Source organism: Echiichthys vipera, assembly GCF_963691815.1.
Source record: "Echiichthys vipera genome assembly, chromosome: 9".
NCBI lineage: Eukaryota > Metazoa > Chordata > Actinopteri > Perciformes > Trachinidae > Echiichthys > Echiichthys vipera.
This window is the reverse complement of record NC_139834.1, coordinates 26,525,343-26,544,770: the sequence shown is the minus strand read 5'-3', so window position 1 is coordinate 26,544,770 and position 19,428 is coordinate 26,525,343. Positions and strand designations below refer to the sequence as shown.

The 19,428-nt window shown below is 42.2% G+C and overlaps 1 protein-coding gene across 1 annotated transcript in view; it reads left to right on the top strand.

The window, feature by feature from the left end:
• ctnnbl1 (catenin, beta like 1) overlaps positions 1-14,592 on the top strand; it is a 64,474-nt gene extending 49,882 nt beyond the window's left edge. The window contains exons 14-16 of the mRNA XM_083919400.1: positions 5,127-5,264; positions 6,818-6,890; positions 13,809-14,592. Of these exons, the coding sequence (XP_083775526.1) occupies positions 5,127-5,264; positions 6,818-6,890; positions 13,809-13,897 (300 nt within the window). The 3' untranslated portion in view covers positions 13,898-14,592. The remainder of the gene's footprint in view (positions 1-5,126; positions 5,265-6,817; positions 6,891-13,808) is intronic.
• Positions 14,593-19,428: the final 4,836 nt, after the last annotated feature.

Genomic DNA, 19,428 nt, shown 5'->3' with positions numbered 1-19,428 from the left:
ACATACTAGAGCGTAGGACTGTACGCTATGGTATAACATTTATGTCACAGTATAATTTGAAGCATTTTTTTAGCTTTTGTTTTTTACTTGAGTATTTTCTTTTCATGCTACTTGATAGTTCGACTCCACAACATTTATCTGATAACTTAAGTTAATAGTTACTTTACCAATAAAGATTTTTGATTCACACTGATATGCACTTGTTGCAGAGTAAACACACAGGTGTCACGGTTATAAACAAATACTTCTCTGTCCATTCGCTGTGTCAACTTTGCGTTTTTTCAACGTAGAAAGAGACATTGTGGTGGTAATTTAACCAGACGAAAACAATTGAATAACAACAGGCGCGGAGATCAGCGATGCAGAAGCACACAAGTGCACAGCGGGGGTGCTCAGGGCTTCCTGGTCGCGCGCCACCAAGAAGCGCGTGAGCAAGTCTCCCTCCCTCCCTGCCGGTATTTGACACATTGGGCCTATGTTGCGCTGAGATGTGAGACAGGACCACAGTCTACACTATGACCAGGAATTACGTTTTCACATAGGCTTCTACTCATAGGGCCGGACCCACACACATTTTGTGGTTACGTCAGAGCTGCTCTGCCATTACACAGTAGAGTCAAAATCCATACCGTAGGCAAATTCCTACCGTCCTACTGTTTACACCGTACACCCCTACTAGAGCAGCCATCACTTTAGCTTTTAGTGTATCTAGCTCATGCAGATAGTAACAGCAAGAAAAACAAACATGTATCTGCTCACTCATGCCTCTGCATGATATTTTCTGTCACATTTTTTACTGAGCTTTCATTTTATTTTATTAATTCATCTTCCAATGCTGATAGGCTTTTCTGTCTTTGTCCTGATAATTTCCTGAACAGCAGAGCTCGTAATAAAAAGGTCACAGATATTCAACTCGAAGCACTCAGAGCAGCCAAACAAAAAAGGTGCTGGTGCTCAGAAAAAAACGCTTTGTGGATGCAGGCTCTCATGTTGCCTTGACGAGCCACAATCACACCCCAAATTCAGAATGTAGACTGAATGTTTCGGGGCTGTATATCATCTCTCCTTTAGAGGTGGAGCTGATTCACTGATTCACTTAAGACTATATTAGTCCCTGTCAAGTTAACACTGCAGAGGACTGTCCCCATCCATGGCTTTCTCCTCCTCCTCCTCCTCTGTTATCTTGTTATCCTGTAACGAAATGTTCCTCCCGGGCAGACTCTTTGTACAGTACATTAAATAAACCAAATAGCCTCTGACTGCACGGTCACATGAAATAAACAATATCAATTTGGTACTTCACATCCAAATCTTGACACAAACATTTTGCATTCATTATAATGTTAGAAGACTTCTTACAGTAAGTACAGGAACCTGCTTTTTTCCTGTATTACTGAAGGTTCACCAGGGGAATCCAGGTGGAAGCAAGTTCCTCTAAATAAATTCTTTGTCATGCAGCGTATGAGCAGCTGTGTGGTAGAACAATGATGATTAAACAAGCATTTTCAGTCTCTTGTTGTCATCTTTTGTCTGACGTAGCTCACATTGCTATCAGATGAATCCCTACATTGACACCAACCATCATGCTCTAAATATCTTCATTTCAATTGATTTTGGAGTGGTTTAGTGGTTGTTAAGAAATAAGTATAACCAAAAAAAAACATACAATTGAATTGTTTGGTTTGGGCAAGTTTGCATCCAGACTTCTACCACTTGGATTAGCAGAAGATGGCTCTATTAACCATTTATCTATTTATACTTTTGCTAACTATGTCACCTTTTTATGCATTACATTTTCTAATTGTTTTCGAATGTTTATCCTCTCTTAAACCTCTTCTCTCAAGTTTCTTCACGCGTAGCACGTAGCAGGAGGTTGTCCGACACGCCAAATTACTCTATGCTGTATGGTTTCAGCGATGGGTGGTCCGGTACAGCAGGACATGACCCGGATTACACTACAGTTTCTTCCCGCTCCTTTAATTTGTGTGATAATTCGGCGTTGGCCCTTACTGACAGGAGTTCCTGAATCACATTGTTTCTCCAGTTAGACAATGTTGTTGCTGACACACTAAATCACCCTTCTTCTTCACCCTCAGATGTTTCTTTTCTTTTCTCGCGTGAGCCTATTTCAACCATTTATTTGCACTCTCAGTCGCAACACATAGTGATACGGTGTTACAATAGTGGCTGCATTCCACTGAGAGAGGTCCTGGTATTGTGCATGCTGGCTCCCTGGCATAGTTTAATTTAAGGAACTGAGTTACTGTTAATTTAATCTCTTTCACCCATGCTTTTTCTACTACGATGAGTCAAAATGTCTGCCATGAAAATGGTCTATGGACTGAGGTGGGTGGCAGGAATGCACTGTGCAATCAGATTATTGGAGGTGTTAACTTACTGGTTGTTTTGACAGTAAATGTACTCGGTTCTTTTACCTCGTCTCAGAATTAATTACTGATTACAGACACACATTGCAGTCGAGTATACTGTATGCCCACTAATCTTTCCAATGACACAACATACACCAAGCTGCAGTCGCATTGTTTCATATGGTTGGGATAAAGCCCCATCCCTCTGCAGCTGATAGGCTGACGGCTGTAATGGAAACACAAGTTTACAGTGTGTTCTCAGAAAATGCCTCCAGCTCTGCTTTGCATTGGGATAATGAAGATAGCAGGAAATGGACTTAGAGTGTAAAACAATAAAAGGAAATGCAAACACAGGGTGTGTATGCATGTTGTTTTTTAACTCTCCTTCAGGAGTCACATGTGTGTGTTGTGTCCTGTAGTGTAGGCTTATATCCTGTGTATTGCATCTGTGCTGAAATTGGCTTGTGAGATTTGTGTAACTTTGCCTCAAGCTACTGTGTTGGCTCCATATAATGAGAGTTGTCCTGGAAACTGGTATAATCTTTTATTCCTACAGGAAAGAGGAAACACAGTTTACATTTCAATAGTTTTGTTTCAAGTTTTATTCTTTTGCATCTTTAATGGGAGCTTGTTGACAGCAACGAGGCCAAGCTTTGGGAGTGTTTTTTACAATCCGATAAGGCTCCGCTTTGTGATACAACAGCATTCTGGGTCAGTGTTTTACCCAGAGGAGACAGAAGATAATGCCCTACATTCTATGGCTTTATTAAAGGTTCTTTTTTTAATTATCTGCATTGTTTTGCATCTTTAATAAGCTACAGTTGACATTGTACAGTAAAGCTTTGTTCTGAAGTTGTATGTGCTTGTCTTTTTCTTCTCTCATGGTGAAATCATCAACCCAGCAACCTGCAGCTCGAATGGTTTTCCCAGAATAGTCTTGTACTGTAGTCCTCAGGAGGTGCTCGGCTTTGACTGAGGTGTATTAATGAGCCAAAATTCACAGCTATAATTGGGTTTTACAGTGTAATAGATCTTAAAGGACAAAGCCTTTTTGAAAGCTTTAATTTTCTCTGAGATTAAATCATTGGGATGTAAATGTCATGTGTGGTACCCTTTAGCTCTACGCTGAGAGCTATTTGTTTTCATTAGGAACAAAGTGAAAAGTTGCCCTTTTTCTTGATTAACTCTGTCATACTGTAGCACGTTTCGTTGTGTTTGGCCATCTTCTCCTAAAATTAAACAGATCTGAGGGTACATAAATCAAATATTGTCGGACTGATACCTTATAAGGTAGACTTTCAGATATCTTAAATGTGTCTCTAAGTACTCAGTTTCTTTCTATGGGCTAAATTGGATAGTCAATTTCTATTGTAAAAATGTGTTTCTTTAGTTTATGTTAGAATTCATTCATCTTCAACCACTTGTCCCTGTCGGGGTCGCGGGGGGGGGGGGGGGATTAGAGCCGATCCCAGCTGACATCGGGAGTGAGGCGGGGTACACCCTGGACAGGACGCCAGTCTATCACGGGGCACATAGAGACGGACAGAGACAGACAACCATTCACACCTACGGGCAATTTAAAGTCATCAATTAACCTAACACAAGCACGTCTTTGGACTGTGGGAGGAAGCCGGAGAAAACCCACGCAGATACCAAGAGAACATGCAAACTCCACACAGAAGGGGCTCAAACCTGTGAGGCGACAGTGCTAACCACTACACCATCGTGTCGCCCTATGTTAGAATTGTTCTGTAAAATCTATTGAATATTTGTGTGAAATTATGTTTGATACAGAAACAAGACAATGACTTTTCATGAAAAGTTACACCTTAATGTTGGAAATGCTGGCAGCTTACATTGACCCTTCATTTGATTACAATAGAAAGCTGATGACTACAGCACTAATCATGCTACATGTCTTTTTGGCTGCAAATGAGTATGGTGTGTGAAAACTGCCAGATTTTGTAAAGATCTCATAGAAAATGGGGAGATCTGATTTCTCATTGCAAATAGTGTAACATTATCTTCATCTTCAACCTCTTGTCCCTGTCGGGTCGCAGGGATGGAGCCGATCCCAGCTGACATCAGGCGTGAGGCGGGGTACAGAGACAGACAACCATTCACACTCACATTCACACCTACGGGCAATTTAGAGTCATCAATTAACCTAACACATGCATGTCTTTGGACTGTGGGAGGAAATTGGAGAACCCGGAGAAAACCCACGCAGACACGGGGAGAACATGCAAACTCCACACATTATGCATGGACAGTTAAGGCCATGCATAGAGGTAAAACTGTTTGACAGCCAAACAATGAACTCACTGTCTGTGTATTTCTACCACTCCAACAGATTACACTCCAGACTCCCCTCTCCCCCTCAGGTCTGCTTCGTAATCTCTAATGATGATTAATGTGGGCTGTGTGTTATTGGCAGCACTGCGTTATTGGCATACTGACAGGGTTGTTAAGATGGATAACTATGCAAGAGTGTGTGTATATGTATGTGCAAGCCGGCGCTTTTTGCAGCTTAGCCGCAAAATCAATTGATTTGTGTGTCTGGTCGATTAAGAAAATTGATTTGTGGAAAAGGCTGAAAAACAACACCTAAATTAAAATCATTCTCTGGTTTTCTGTGTTTGTTGAATCTCTTTTTAGGGTGCAGAAAACAAAGTAAATTGTGATTTATTCACCTAATCATGCGTAAAAACATTCTCTTTTATGCGTGTGCTTGTACCTTTTTGTGTGTGTGTGCAGGAGATGGTTCGTCGGGGAGAGATCCTAGATGACAGCTTGGAGGATGAGTTCTACCTTCGTCGCCTGGACGCCGGACTGTTCGTCCTTCAGTTGATCTGCTATATTATGGTGGAGATCAGCAACTCAGGGATATCACAGGTACACACACACTAAGCATGGGACAATCTAAAAATGTCATGTCTATTATCCTGGGCAAATTAATTGCGACTCATAATATTATCCAAATTATCGTCAAAATATACTTTAAAACCATACACTGTATAAAAACATGGACGTAGCCCCTCGGTCAAGGTCGTTCTCTCAAATTGATCCAATCGTATTCGCCTACGGGAGTCGCTATCTTGTCAGACTTTGAATCCGCCTCATTTACTCTTACCAATAAAGGGCATTGATGTGACGTTGGGGGGTGGGGTACGTCCATCTGGCTGACATACCTCGGAGGAGAAGTGAGGGCCAGGGGCTAGCTCTCACTTGTTATTTATAAACTTTAACCTCCAATAATATAAAAACCAGCTTTGTACAAAAGAAATCACCCCCTCATGGAGTCGTCATGGAGATATGACCTGAACATACAGACTAGAAGGATTTTCTGCGCCAGGCCTTAAATAGGTTTAATGATGCTGTGAAAATGGCCTATTTAACATGGGGTTCAATGCGGAACTGCTCTATTATGAAACATGCCCCTAGTGGCTACTCGGTGAACTGCAAGTGTCCCTATTTGATCAACCAGGAAATGGCTTTTATTGTGTCACAGAGACTATAAAATGATTAAAGTTGCATTTGTTGTTGTTGATAAATTGATGCACAGCGTTGTTATTGTACATATAATGAACACTTTCACTCTCTACTTATTCTTTTAATAGGCTGCATGAGATGATCTGATGGATTTGGAAAATACATTCTTCTTCATTTAACCTGTTACTTATTTTACGTATTACTAGAATTACTTATTTTTATTTATGACTTATTCCATTGATAATTGTTAGGACATCTGATGTTGAATATCACAACCCTTTGTACCTGCTGCTTAAAAAGATGCAGTGTATTCTCCCCAAACTGTTGGCAGCCTCACCGTGGTCGGTGAAATAACTTCAATCATGATTGATATTTAAACATATTGGAATCTTGACGATGATAATTACATCTGTACTTGCACAACACCCTATAAGAGTCCCGGAGCTTTTTCACTTTTCTTTTTTGTCACTGCAAACTCATGCAAATTGTCGCCCCGCCTCAGTCTCTATGTTGTTGACATCTGACTCCCTGTGAGATCACCTGAGGTAGTGCATAGATCCCTCTGGCAGAATAACCTCAATTAATGCCCTGTAGTGTGCCATTCTTTTCAAAACTTGAAGTGTATATATATGTTTGAGGTTAGAGAGAATCTGTGAAGATACTCCTTATTTGTATGATGAAACCCAAAATGCCTGTTGTCTGGGTACAGCTTTAGTGGCTCCTTTAAAATTCCATGTAAACTAATAGTTCAGGTGTTTTCAAACTGATGTTTCTAGGAGATATACTGTCAACTTCTGTGGTGTGCTACTGACTGGTAGTGTACACATTGTTACCCTGCATAGCTAGTAACTGTTAGCATTTTAAAAACATCTGTTATTCATATGTTCACACTGGGTTCTTTGCAAAAAAAAATGTTTGCAGTATGTCCCTGATGTTCTCTTTCTCTACATTTATAGCTGCAGCAGAGGGTCCATCAAATCCTCAACCTCAGAGGAGGCTCTGTTAAAGTAGTGCGACACATCATGAGAGGTGAGTAACTTTACTTTCTAGAATACATTTCTCAAATAACATCAAGTTAGAGTAACAAACAAAGGTAACACAGCTACTATTACCTGTACTATTATGGTTACCAACATCACAGTCCATACATCCCTCCCTCCCCTACAATTATTGAATTGAGTGTCTCTTGAACAGGAAACCTTCTTCTCACTCACTGATACATGAATTTAAATCACTTTGTGGGGCTTTTTGCGCACTGATGGATCTGTTATTGCAGCACTTCTTGCAGATGTTTTACAACAAGGGATTATGCCCCTCCACGCTGCTTGGGGCTTTTAATGTGAAACATATGGAGGCGCTGCAAACAAATTAAAGTGGTTTCTTACTAAAATATGATAAAATACACTAGTATAACAAGGTGAATTAGAAATGAAGACACATCTCAGTTAATAGCCTGTATCAAATAAAGGTCTTTCTTTAGTTCACATACTTTTAACACAATTTAAATTTAAGAAATTACCTCACAGTTTAGGCAGTTACAGTCAAAACACATGAACCACAATACTTTACTATATTTCTTATCCATTTAAGTTTAATTACATTTGTAGAAAGTTGTGTAAAGTTTTGTATCAGCATCTCACACAGTTGTGACGCTCTCATGGTGACAAAATCAAAACTCTCCTCTGTGGTAGTTCCTGCAACAGTAGGTTTCTGCTGGACGACATTTTGCCATGATGAGACACACACACACACACACACACACACACACACACACACACACACACACACACACACACACACACACACACACACACACACACACACACACACACACACACACACACACACACACACACACACACACACACACACACCCACAAGGTTTCAATAAGGGTAAAATGTGTCCGCTAAATAGACATAATGCCTATGGTCGCTTCTCCTAAAACAATTCATAATACTTTCAGAGAAGGACTTTATTGACAATGTTTTTAAATCCTGTTTCTGGCAAAGAAGCAACATTTCAGGGGAAAATGTTGGCGTGTTCCCTGCTCTTTGGCTGTGGTTGTTATTTGATAGTAAGCCCATGTTGTTCGCCTGCCAATGTGGCTGTGTTGGAATATACTGAAATGCTATGAATAATGTCATTCTTCTTCTAAACATTCTTATTCTTGTAAACAAAGGAAAAATACCTGCGCAGACTTTGAAACTGTGGTGTCAAATGTCCGTTTTTTATACTTGATTAATTTATAAGCATTTTCAAAGCCAGTATTGTGGGCATTCTTCTATCCAGTACATCCACTTTGCATGTGTAAAAAATAAACAGAACCTATCACACAGTCTTGTGGCTATCAGGAGACCTGCTGGAGCAGAGGAACAAAGGAGGACATAGGTAATAATATACAACATTATTACCTATGTCAAATTGTTTATTTATAACAATAAACAATATGCAGAAATGCATCCCAGCGTGCAAACCTGCATTGTAATCCAATCATAATGCTATTGTGAGAGGAGCGGGGCCTGCCTGTCTCTGTCATTCTTTATTCCCCCGTCCCAAAGGTTTCCTGTCCTGCCGTATGTTTTCTAAATGGTTCTTCAAAGACCAAGCACAGGTGTGTTCTTTTCTTCCCGGTGCAACATCTTTCCTTCCTGTATCATTGTCGGATAAAGCTTTCGGACGAGTCTCCGTTCACACACTCACTGGCACTCGGTGGCATGTAGCGCTGTAGATTGAGCCATCCGTCATGCATTGCGGCGCCAGCAAGCATGCCAGTGCCAGCAAGCATGGCAGTTCTCCAGTAGTGTGTGTGTGTGTGTGCGTGTGCCTGTGTGTGCGCGCGCACACGCATTTTGTCTACATTTTCATGTCCACATATTTACGTTTGCACACGTCCTTGCTTGCTCAATGTGCACATGTTTTACATATTAACATATCTTTGAGAAAAAGCCTTTGCAGACGTGTATGTTTTCCTTTGTTGCTCAGCTTGCATTTTTTTTTCACGTGTGCCCGTGTGCATGCATATTTAAATGCAACACTTCATACAAACTCATTTGCATGTTGCGTGCACTTGTCCTTGTATGATCTTGGTGTGACTTTTTGTCATAAACTGTGTTCGTGTTTATGTATGTGTGTTTTTTATTACCCGTGAGTGTGCGCTCCTGCACCGTGCAATGCCATTACGCTGCTGAATGTGTCCATCTTAATGTGTGCGTGTGGCTCCTACAGTAGCGCGTGCCCTCACCCTTTCCGTTAGGCCGCACTGTGGAGCTCTCTCCCATTTCAAGTGCCCCACCCGGTCAATGTTAAACTGCGGAAAAAGGTTAAGCACATGCAGAGTGTGTCACCGGCTCTGCCGTCCTGACCTTAATGGCTTTTTAGCTCGCTGAATGAGAAGCAGCTATGCAGGAAGGAAGGCTTAGTGCACTGAAAGGAAGAACATTGATGTCACTAATGTGAAAAAACCTATTTCCACTTTAGAAACTTTAGGTAGGTTATGTCATTGTTTTAGCTGTGAAAGTTTCTTGGAGGGATGATGACTGTAAATGACAATGCTACAACAGCGTTAATGGAGCCCTAACAAACTATATAACAAAAATAAGAATAGAGGACATTCAGGTGATAGGAAGTACACTTTGTGGTGGACGTGACATCATTTAAATACAGTGATAACAGTGCACACTTTCAGACAGCCTCTCCTGGAAGACATTCATAGATGTTCACATGAAAAGAGCGTTTGAGAGACAAGTCTAAAGCCTGGTTCCTGTCTGACCTCCACACAGCTGTTCAAGCAGTGTGTGAAGTGGGTTTGAATGTCAGAATGTCGGTTTTTTGGAAAGTTACAGAAATTGTTGGACACAGTTCCAACATCGGAAAGTTGTCGGAGGACGGAGTTTCTGAAGCTTTTCAACCATCTGACAAGCACTGATGAAGCATACTGGCACTTTTACACTCAAAGTACTTTTGTTTCTTGTGCAAGACTGGCTGTTACTCTATAATTGGAGTAACAGCACTGTGACTGAGTTCCTGTGTGTTTCCTTCAGACACTGTTGAAATATCACTGGCACTTCGCATAAGGATGATGTTACAAATCATTATAAGGTTGACACAATTCATTGTTTTTATTACCAAATAAATTCCATGAAAAGTTACATTACAAAAATACATGTTTACATGGAAATTGTAATTCAACAAAAAGCGGCATTATTTACCAGATCAGAGTCTGAGCATGTGCAGTGGCATCTGCAGACACGGAACTACTCCCCAAAATTAAAATGCAGTTATAGTAATGGAGTACTAGGTTACCCAAAGTGACAGCATGGCTCTTTTTATTAGTTGGCAATGCATGCAGTACTTGTTAATGCTTCCGTTTTCCTTGAAAACAGCTATTTTTACGAAACCGTTCTGCAGATGGCTGACTAAACATAGCCATAAAAATTAGCTAGTCATTTCTCATGGCAAAATGTGGTCCTGGACACCTACTCTAGCGAGAACTACTACTACCACAGAGGCGGGTTTGAGTTTTTTTGCTAAGTGTTTCCACGTATGTCTGACAGAGTTTGTCACCGATATAGCGTCCCAACTGTGCAAGATATAATCACGAAACTTTACAGGTGTGTAGTGCCGTGCTTTAGCGTGATTGTCCCACGCTTCCTCTTCCCCCACGGACCGTTCGGTTGCATCTTTTTAAATGTCTGTTGCGGGGAACAGTCATATATAAATAGTCATCGTACATGTACATCGTACAAGTCCACCTCTCTCAACCGAAACAGTTGTACTCACACTGGTCAAACAAACTAGACTTTAGCCCTGAAGAGTGCTTGGGCATGATACAAATGGACAGTGTGGGTCACCTGGCCCTATTTGGCAGATTTTGCTGTGATCTAGTTTAGAGATGTCTTTGCCATATGCATTATTTCAGACCTTGAACCTTCATATATGCATGTTCCTTGTATCTTCACTATCACTATCACTATCATCATAGTGGTTACATTAACACACAAGACGATCACCTGTGTAGCTGTATCAGACCAGTTTTAGACTGGTATATAACAGTGTCCCATAGCAGCACATTATTCTCGTACAGTGTGTCCCCATCCTTGACTGCTGCTGCAGAGACTGCTCCTGGAAATGATTCTCCTTGTACTCATGGCAGATCAGTCCCAGTCACTAACCTGAGTAATGGCGGTGCTCAGAACTGTATTGTCCTCTGCCGCGTTGCCGTGGTGACAGAAGGAGAGAGTACCAGCATGCCAAAGAAAAGGTTCTGCAGAGAGTTAAAGAGTCACCGAGTCTCTGACCTTTCTGTCTGTGTGGCTGACTGCACCACCATTTATAGACACGGACACACACGGGTACAATGACAGGCTGGCAATGAAAGAGGCTGTAGGTCTTCATGTTTTTGTTGAGTCACTCTGTCCATGTCCCCATAGCTGCGTTTCTCAGTCAACCTTAAAATTCTGCCATTTTTTTTTTCTTCAGTAACAACACATGCTTCTGTGGCTCTAATGCAAACAACCCCACACCTCCAGACAATAGACAGCCTAACACTTTTTCTAACTTTTCTCCCAACTGTATGGTCTTAGCCCAACTCTCCTCAGAATACCCAATGATGGAGTGACCTCTGTGCTCCACAGTGGACGACTGTCACACTGTGTTTTCTGACCTGAACTGAAAACTTATATCTCAAGAAACTGTTCACGTACTGTACTGCTCTGCCTTCCCCTCTCCAGACCCTGCTGCTATCTGATGCTGCTCTCCACTTAAATACCAACCCACTGGATTTATTTCTTAATTCTGTCATACAGTGGTGGAAAGTAACTAATGCATTTATTCAAGTATTTAGGGACAAGTTGGAGGTACTTCGCTGTAATACAGTATATTATTCCAAAATGGTATTTCCATGTTATGTTACTCAAAACTTCCCCTCTACATGTCACAATGGAAATGTTTTATATGTAATATTCCGCTGCATTTATTTGACAGCGCCACTTAGTTTTCAGATTAAGATTTTACTTGAAAAACATTCCTAAAGATTAAAGCAGTGGCTTAATTGATTAAAGTAACCTTTTTTTAAAGATTATTTTGGCAGTTTTCAAGCCTTTTTCAAGCCTGCCCTGCTGCAGCCCCGGCCCTGCTGCGGCCCCGGCCCTGCTGCGGCCCCGCCCCTGCTGCAGCCCCGGCCCTGGTGCGGCTCTGGCCCTGCTGCAGCCCCAGCCCTGCTCCAGCCCCGGCCCTGCTGCAGCCCCGGCCCTGCTGCGGCTCTGGCCCTGCTGCAGCCCCGGCCCTGCTCCAGCCCCGGCCCTGCTGCAGCCCCGGCCCTGCTGCAGCCCCGGCCCTGCTGCGGCTCTGGCCCTGCTGCGGCTCTGGCCCTGCTGTGGCCCCGGTCCTGCTGCGGCCCCTTTGATGTATCAAATATATATATATGAATAGTTGCAATTTCACCAAAGAGTGATTTGTAAAAGAATGTCACAAAAAGCAGAAATTTGAGGAGACTCCAATGATTCAATACAGATTGTCTATCAGAAGGTTTTTCCTACCTATTAATCATCTCTCAACCCCTTGTACTTATCTTGTGACCCTTTACAGCGCCTCTGGACTAAACAACAGAACTTTATATAAGGGTTGTGTCCACATAGTATCTTTCTCTGGCAGGGCGCAGGGGAACGCTTCATCCCAGCGCTTTCAAACGCTGCCAGTGGGTGTTGTTTCTATGACAACAGCATTCATTTTAGCAAGGTAGCTAGCTTAACACTACGTAAACAGAAGGTTGACTATTACAGCTAATGTTGATGATAAAAGCACAACACTGGCTCATCTGAGCTGCTGGTAGTTTGCCGAACTGGAGATGACTTCAGAGCTTTTCTGAATAGTTCAGAGATTTTTAACTAGAAGCCCCCAGTTCATGTATGTTTGTGTGTTCTTCCAGCCCGCATAGAGACAAGTAGTTTTCTTCCATAATACCTCTGAGGTCTCTCCTCCTCCCATTATGTCTGTCACTACCCTTATGTTTTTGAAAGCTATGTTTCGTCCTCCTAGCCCCCTGCGGGCTCTTGTCAGGAAAGCCCCCTTCATTCTCTTCTCCCCGCAGTGTCTCCCAGAGAAAACTAGTCTTTTTCATCTCTCCGTGTCGACATCCCCGGGTTTAATGTGTAATCCCTGCCTCAGAGTGAACGCCTGAACTCCACCGGGGCTGCGGCAGCTGCAGCTTTTTCTTTCTCCACATTAGACTCACAAATCGACCATCGGACAGTCTCGAAGGCCTTGTGTGGGAGGCAGCAGCACGAAATGAGGAAAACAGTCAAATGCTCAGGAGCACACAATGAAGTACAAGAACTGCACAGTACACCTGGACTGGTTACTGTTCCCTGCCAGAGGAAACAGTGGATTTCAGTACAGTTGCTGTTGGTGAACCTCTCATGATATAGAAGCATTTTTTCAAGGCAAAGATCTTGTAATATGACTTTTTGTTACAAAGTGAACAGACTACTATCTAGACTACAGTCCTCTCAGCTTTGGCCTTATCATACAGATTTAATTCATACAGTTAATTTAGCTTGATTCTACTTATCCAGTTACATCTCTTGACTTCTTTCAAAGTATTTATTAGTTTAAATTGCAACCGAGGAACAAGGAAACCATAAAAAAAGGCAAAAATGACAAATGTTTTCTGGTTCCAGATGTGACCATTCGCTGCTTTTCTGTTTTGTATCATTTTTTGAGTGAAATTATTTGGATTTTGGTGGTCAGGCTCCATTTTCAAGTGTTCAAATTCTTTGTTATTTATACATAATCTTTCTATGGTCCTAGGAATAGTGCGAGAACACAAGGGCACTCACCTTTGACTAACAGCAGCTCCTGCGAGGATGTTCTCGGCAACCTCAAAAGTCAAGCGGCCACGTCCATGCTGTCAAGTCAACTAATCCTCTGACTGGTTTTTGTCTTTGCAGAGTACGCTGAGAGCATTGGAGACGGGAAGAGTGAGGAGTTTAAAGAGGCTGAGCGGAAGAGGATCATGGACCTTGTGGAAAACTTCTAATCTCAGTTTCTCTCTTGCACTCTCACTGAACACACACACACACACACACACACACACACACACACACACACACACACACACACACACACACACACACACACACACACACACACTCAAACACACACACACACTCAAACACAAACATTATATTCTTACATTTACACACAGAACCTTTACACCCCGCTGGTCTGATCTGGGACTGATGGTGACCTTGAGAACTGAAGTGTGTGTTTTTCTGTAACATATTAAAGTCGCTGGGTATTTTTACATGCACAGCAATACCACGATTACTAGTCTGCTAACTAGACTAGACTTATTTTCATAGTTCAAATGTTTTTTCCAAATACCCGGGTTAACCTTGCCTGCATCTTTTGCACCTAGTATGGGGGGAAAAGGAAACTCAAATTATTGGAAATTATTTGTATTTTTAATTATTGAAATCTCATTCATGTCATAAACGTCATTTTTATGTTCCAGAGAACTGGTTAAAATGAAATGATTGCTGTGCAGGTAAGGCTGCTCAGTGTACAAACAGCAGGAGTTGAGTTTGGAGAGCAGGAGATTGTAGCAAACAGGAGACGTACTACAGTGCTGTTTATACTCTATCCTCTGGTGCTGAGCACTGCGGAATAATTATATACAGACTTTGCACTGATCTGCAAACTTATTATCTATCCCCTCGGCTCTTCTACTTTACCTGATTTGTTTGTTTTGGATTTACATGTAAAATATTTTCTAATAAAACATTTGGTAATAAAATCCCGGTTGCATGTTTGGTTTGTTTGATTAATGTCACGGTTTAGTGAGTGAGATTGGCACAGCTTGTTGATAACCATCACACGCATAAATCTCATTTTGCCTTCGCTTGGTCACTGTTGCACAGAGGCACAGATGGAGACAACAAACCTGTATCTGCAGCTGCCTTTTCAGTGAGAGGATGCTCACAGAAAGGGAGACCTGCTTCGTCTTTATTTGTCTGAACCCACCCACTGCTGGATCTCAGCAGCCTCCCAGAGCTCTCAGCCCACTGCTGCCTCTCTTTATGATGCTGTTCACACACACACACACACACACACACACACACACACACACACACACACACACACACACACACACACACATCAATGTGGAGGTGTATTATGCTAGGGCTGTATACACAAAAAAACCTTCTGTATTATTATCCCTGTCTATGCACCATACTTCACTGTATCTTTGCTCTCTTTATGCTTAATATCACTCTCTTTATGTCAAGTTCGCTCTTTATGTCAAGTTCACTCTCTTCATGCCGTGTGTGTGTGTGTGTGTGTGTGTGTGTGTGTGTGTGTGTGTGTGTGTGTGTGTGTGTGTGTGTGTGTGTGTGTGTGTGTGTGTGTGTGTGTGTGTGTGTGTGTGTGTGTGTGTGTGTGTGTGTGTGTGTGTGTGTGTGTGTGTGTGTGTGTGTGTGTGTGTGTGTGTGTGTGTGTGTGTGTGTGTGTGTGTGTGTGTCTTGTAGTGAAGAGGTGACCCACTTAAACTCTCTAACCCACTATGTTTAGTCTGATATGAATCGTCCATGTCCTTAGTATCCGGCTGTAAAGTCTTGGTGTAACGCCCTTTCAAAATATGATTTCCAAGTTGTTCCAAGTCTTGTATTTCTTCAACGCAGCAGTGTTTCAACAGATCTGAGCTGTTTTTTGTTTTTTTTTAAACCACGGAATTGTCCTTTTACCTCTTTCTTGTGGATGAATAAGGTTTCCAACTGTAGTTATAGGGGATCGTAATTGTTCACGTTTGGCCGGTGCGTCTGTTTTGTGTCAATGGAGCGTTTAGACCCGAAAACCGTATTTTGTAAGCTCAGCAGCTATTGTTCTACCCTTTCTTGTACATAGACACACACATCTACTTTTGTCCCTTTCAAGCCATAGGAGCTACTGGAAAGTGAGCAAGTATCTGAGGCCATGATTGGGGTATCTGAGGACTTTGGTTGATCCTTTCCATACATTGTAATTTAGCAAGTACCTTAAGGTGCATTTATTTTCAAGTATTTATCATGTAAAAGCTAAAGTGAGCACCTTTTTTGGGCAGGCATCTCTTCACTGTCTTTCATATAAAACCAAAAGACAAAATCTATTTGCATTGGTGTCTTGTGTATTCAGTAGTATATATATTTCTGTGTTATTATTCATTTAGTGTACCATACCCTGTCTGGATCCCTGACCGTAATCCGGGCAGAAATAAGCAGAGGCGAGAGAGACCAGGGGGGTGCCATTCACTGACAGCTGTCGCATCTATTTTCTTTCCTGAGTGTTTTTACGAACTCTAATATCGCTCAGTAACAAGATGGGTAGAACGGCAGGGCATCGTTTGCATATTGTATTGGCAGAGGAGACCCGGCCCCATGCATCTCTTATCAGTGATTATGACTGTGGCTTGTTTAACAGCGGTTGTACACCAATTTCACAGCCGAGGGGAGGGAGAATAATTGTATTTTCCGAATGACTGAGTGCAAACGCTGTGCACTGCTGTGCTTCTGGTCTCCTCTATTTTAATACGGACTGAGAGGAGAAGGTATTCTGTTATTGAGAGTCAGTACAGGAATTGGTAAAGGGTGTAAAACAGGGGCATTGCGACTCAAGGCTTTGGTGTTTACAGGCCTCCAGGACCCGAAGCTCAACAGTAACCTCTTTATCTGTGCGTCAGTTATTGTGGAATATCCCCAGATCTCTGTTCCTGAATAGGTCAACACAATCAAGACAGTCTACAACTTGTTAAAGCTGATTGCTTCTTTTCCATTGTTATCAAATGATTTGGGTCTGAGATTGTGCTGTTATGAAAGCTGGTGTGACAAGGCTCTTACCTCTCAGTGGATGTGAAGTAAACCTTATGGCAAAAACAAAAAAGTGGGAAAAATTGTCAGCAAGGTCCAGTCACTGAGGCAACCCCCATTAGAACAGCAGAAAGCAGTAAGTGGTAAAGATGGCCCCTACCTCTGCCCACTACCAGGTGAGATCACTGTTTGTGACAGGTGGCTGTACTGAACCCAACCAGGAGACTTTAAGCTGACATATTACGCCATGAACATGCTCATACAGGTAGATAGTAGCAGTGTTCAGAGCTGAGGCTGATTAAGAATTGTCCTTTATTTCTCAGCATAATTAACCCTGCCTTGCAGGCATACAATTATACAAGTTCACACACAGAGAGCTGTCATCACACAAACTCATGCGCTCAAAACGAAGCTGTTAATTGCTGCCGTAGTCCAACTGTCGGGCAGCAGCTGTGGTCAGCACTGGAAGCTCAGCTGCTGGATGAGTTATGTCCACCAAATTGGCCACTCTCCCTCCCTACATGTTATTGCACACTGCAAAAGTTGTATTAGGGCATAGCAAAATATTACTAAGGCATACTACCCAGTAGGCATCACAGCCTGCATGGATACAAAATATCAAGTATATTGTGCACCCTTTGTGTGTTTTCTCTGCAGCTCATTAAGAGAAATAGTTTATTCTATTTTCCTCTTTATCTCTCTATGGAAGGCTGTGTCTTATACTGCAAAACAAAATAACACATGAACGTCTGGGATAATGGCTTCTATCAAAGAGGGGAATTGGAGTCGGGTAATTGGAGTCAGGTAATCGAATCAGTGTGTTGACATTCAGATTTGGGTTACAGCAGAAATAACTCTAAGAGAATGATTATGGGGCTGCAGGTGTTTCGTCCATTTACTAATGTCAGTGTTCAAAGATCCACAAATAACTACACTAAATTACAAAAAGAAGGAAAAACTAATGGCAATGGCGTGAATGGACAGGAAGCTCTTAAGAAAAAAATATGATTCAAAATGGCTACCCACCATTTCAAATAGTTTTTTTTTTTGAGAAGTTTTGATGCAGGGCACAACATAACGTTTGGTATTGACGTGAGCCTGGAAGCAGAGCCACATGCGTTGCTGTCTTGGGGTCTGAGTAGCTTAAAGTAAAAGGTACAATGAGGGACAACTTGCACACATTAGTACAACTATCCATTATATATATATATAAGCTAAGTCAGCAAAGGTAAAAAGGGTTTCTCTGAGCTGCTACGCTACACACAGTACATCACTTTGCCTATCAAGGTGGTTAAAGGTGGGTAAAATACCTCCGAGCTATTCTGCCCTGTTTTGAAAAAAAGTCCTTGACATCAATGGAAATTCTACAAGTACTTACATACTGTCCCATGAAGTCCAATAGCTCATATCAAAGTGCCGCTTGTCACTGGAAATGTGTATCCTCCACTGTTCAATTCTGTATGTGACCAACACTGAGGCAGCATTTCAGCACCATGGACAGCAACACAGCACTGCTAGGGGATGCTGTGTTCCCTGACACCAGTCTTGTAGGCTACACCCACTGCAGTTCCACACACTGACAATCTAGGACATCAGGCTACTTGTTTTAGAAAAGACAAAAGTTAATGTGTGTATATTTGGTTGTGCAATGCTTCTGCTAGTACTATTTTTTTCTTTCTCAGAAAACTTTTTGGTGACCATTTTTAAGACTGAACCCAGCCTGATTCAAACCAGTGAGAAGAGCACAGAGGGGGGAAAAAACAAAAAAAAATAAAATGTGAAAGATAATGGAAAACTGCTCTAACTTTTCAGCTGCAAATCCACCTGCCTTCAAGGAAGCCAGACAATAGTTTACTCATTTTATAGACAGTATAAAATATAGACATAGTCTCTGTGAGGTTCTGAAGAGCCAAAAACAAAGCTCAAATACCCCTTTGCGACCAACCCAGACCTAGTTCTAGTGCTGGGCTGGTGCTGGTTCACTGTTGGTTCTACTTGCAAACCTTTTTTTGGTTTTCCACAGGCTGGAGAGCCACCAGAGAGCCACGTCATTACTTCACCGTATACGTCTGAGGTTTCCCCAGAAATGCTAATACCCACTTCCAGCGTAGCCACAACAATGGTGGATTACAATACACTCGTACTGCTTGTCTTGAATACAATGTATGGAGATTTTGTTTAAGAAGAAAGGTTCAAGACCAGCAAAGAGTTGGTGCTGCTCTGGAACCAGTTTTCCTGGCCGAGAGCCGGTTCTTTGGACGTCAAAGAACTGGTTCAAGATTAGACACCAGCTCTGAACCTCATCTTCATCTTCATCTTCAACCGCTTGTCCCTGTCGGGGTCGAGGGCCGGGGGCTGGAGCCGATCCCAGCTGACATCGGGCGTGAGGCAGGGTACACCCTGGACAGGTAACAGTCTATCGCAGGGCACATAGAGACAAACAGAGACAGACAACCATTCACACCTACGGGCAATTTTAGAGTCATCAATTAACCTAACACGTGCATGTCTTTGGACTGTGGGAGGAAACCCGAGAACCCGGAGAAAACCTCTGAACCGGCCCTCAAAATGTCTTGGTCGAAAAGGGGTAAGCGGCTCTCGGCCCAGTCCATGCAGGCTCATCCAAAAATGAGTGAGGGATGGAGCATGGGTGAGGCCGGCCAATGAAGCCACCTGATCAAAGCGGCCATTGGCTTAATTATGCATAAATTTAGGCCTAAATAGT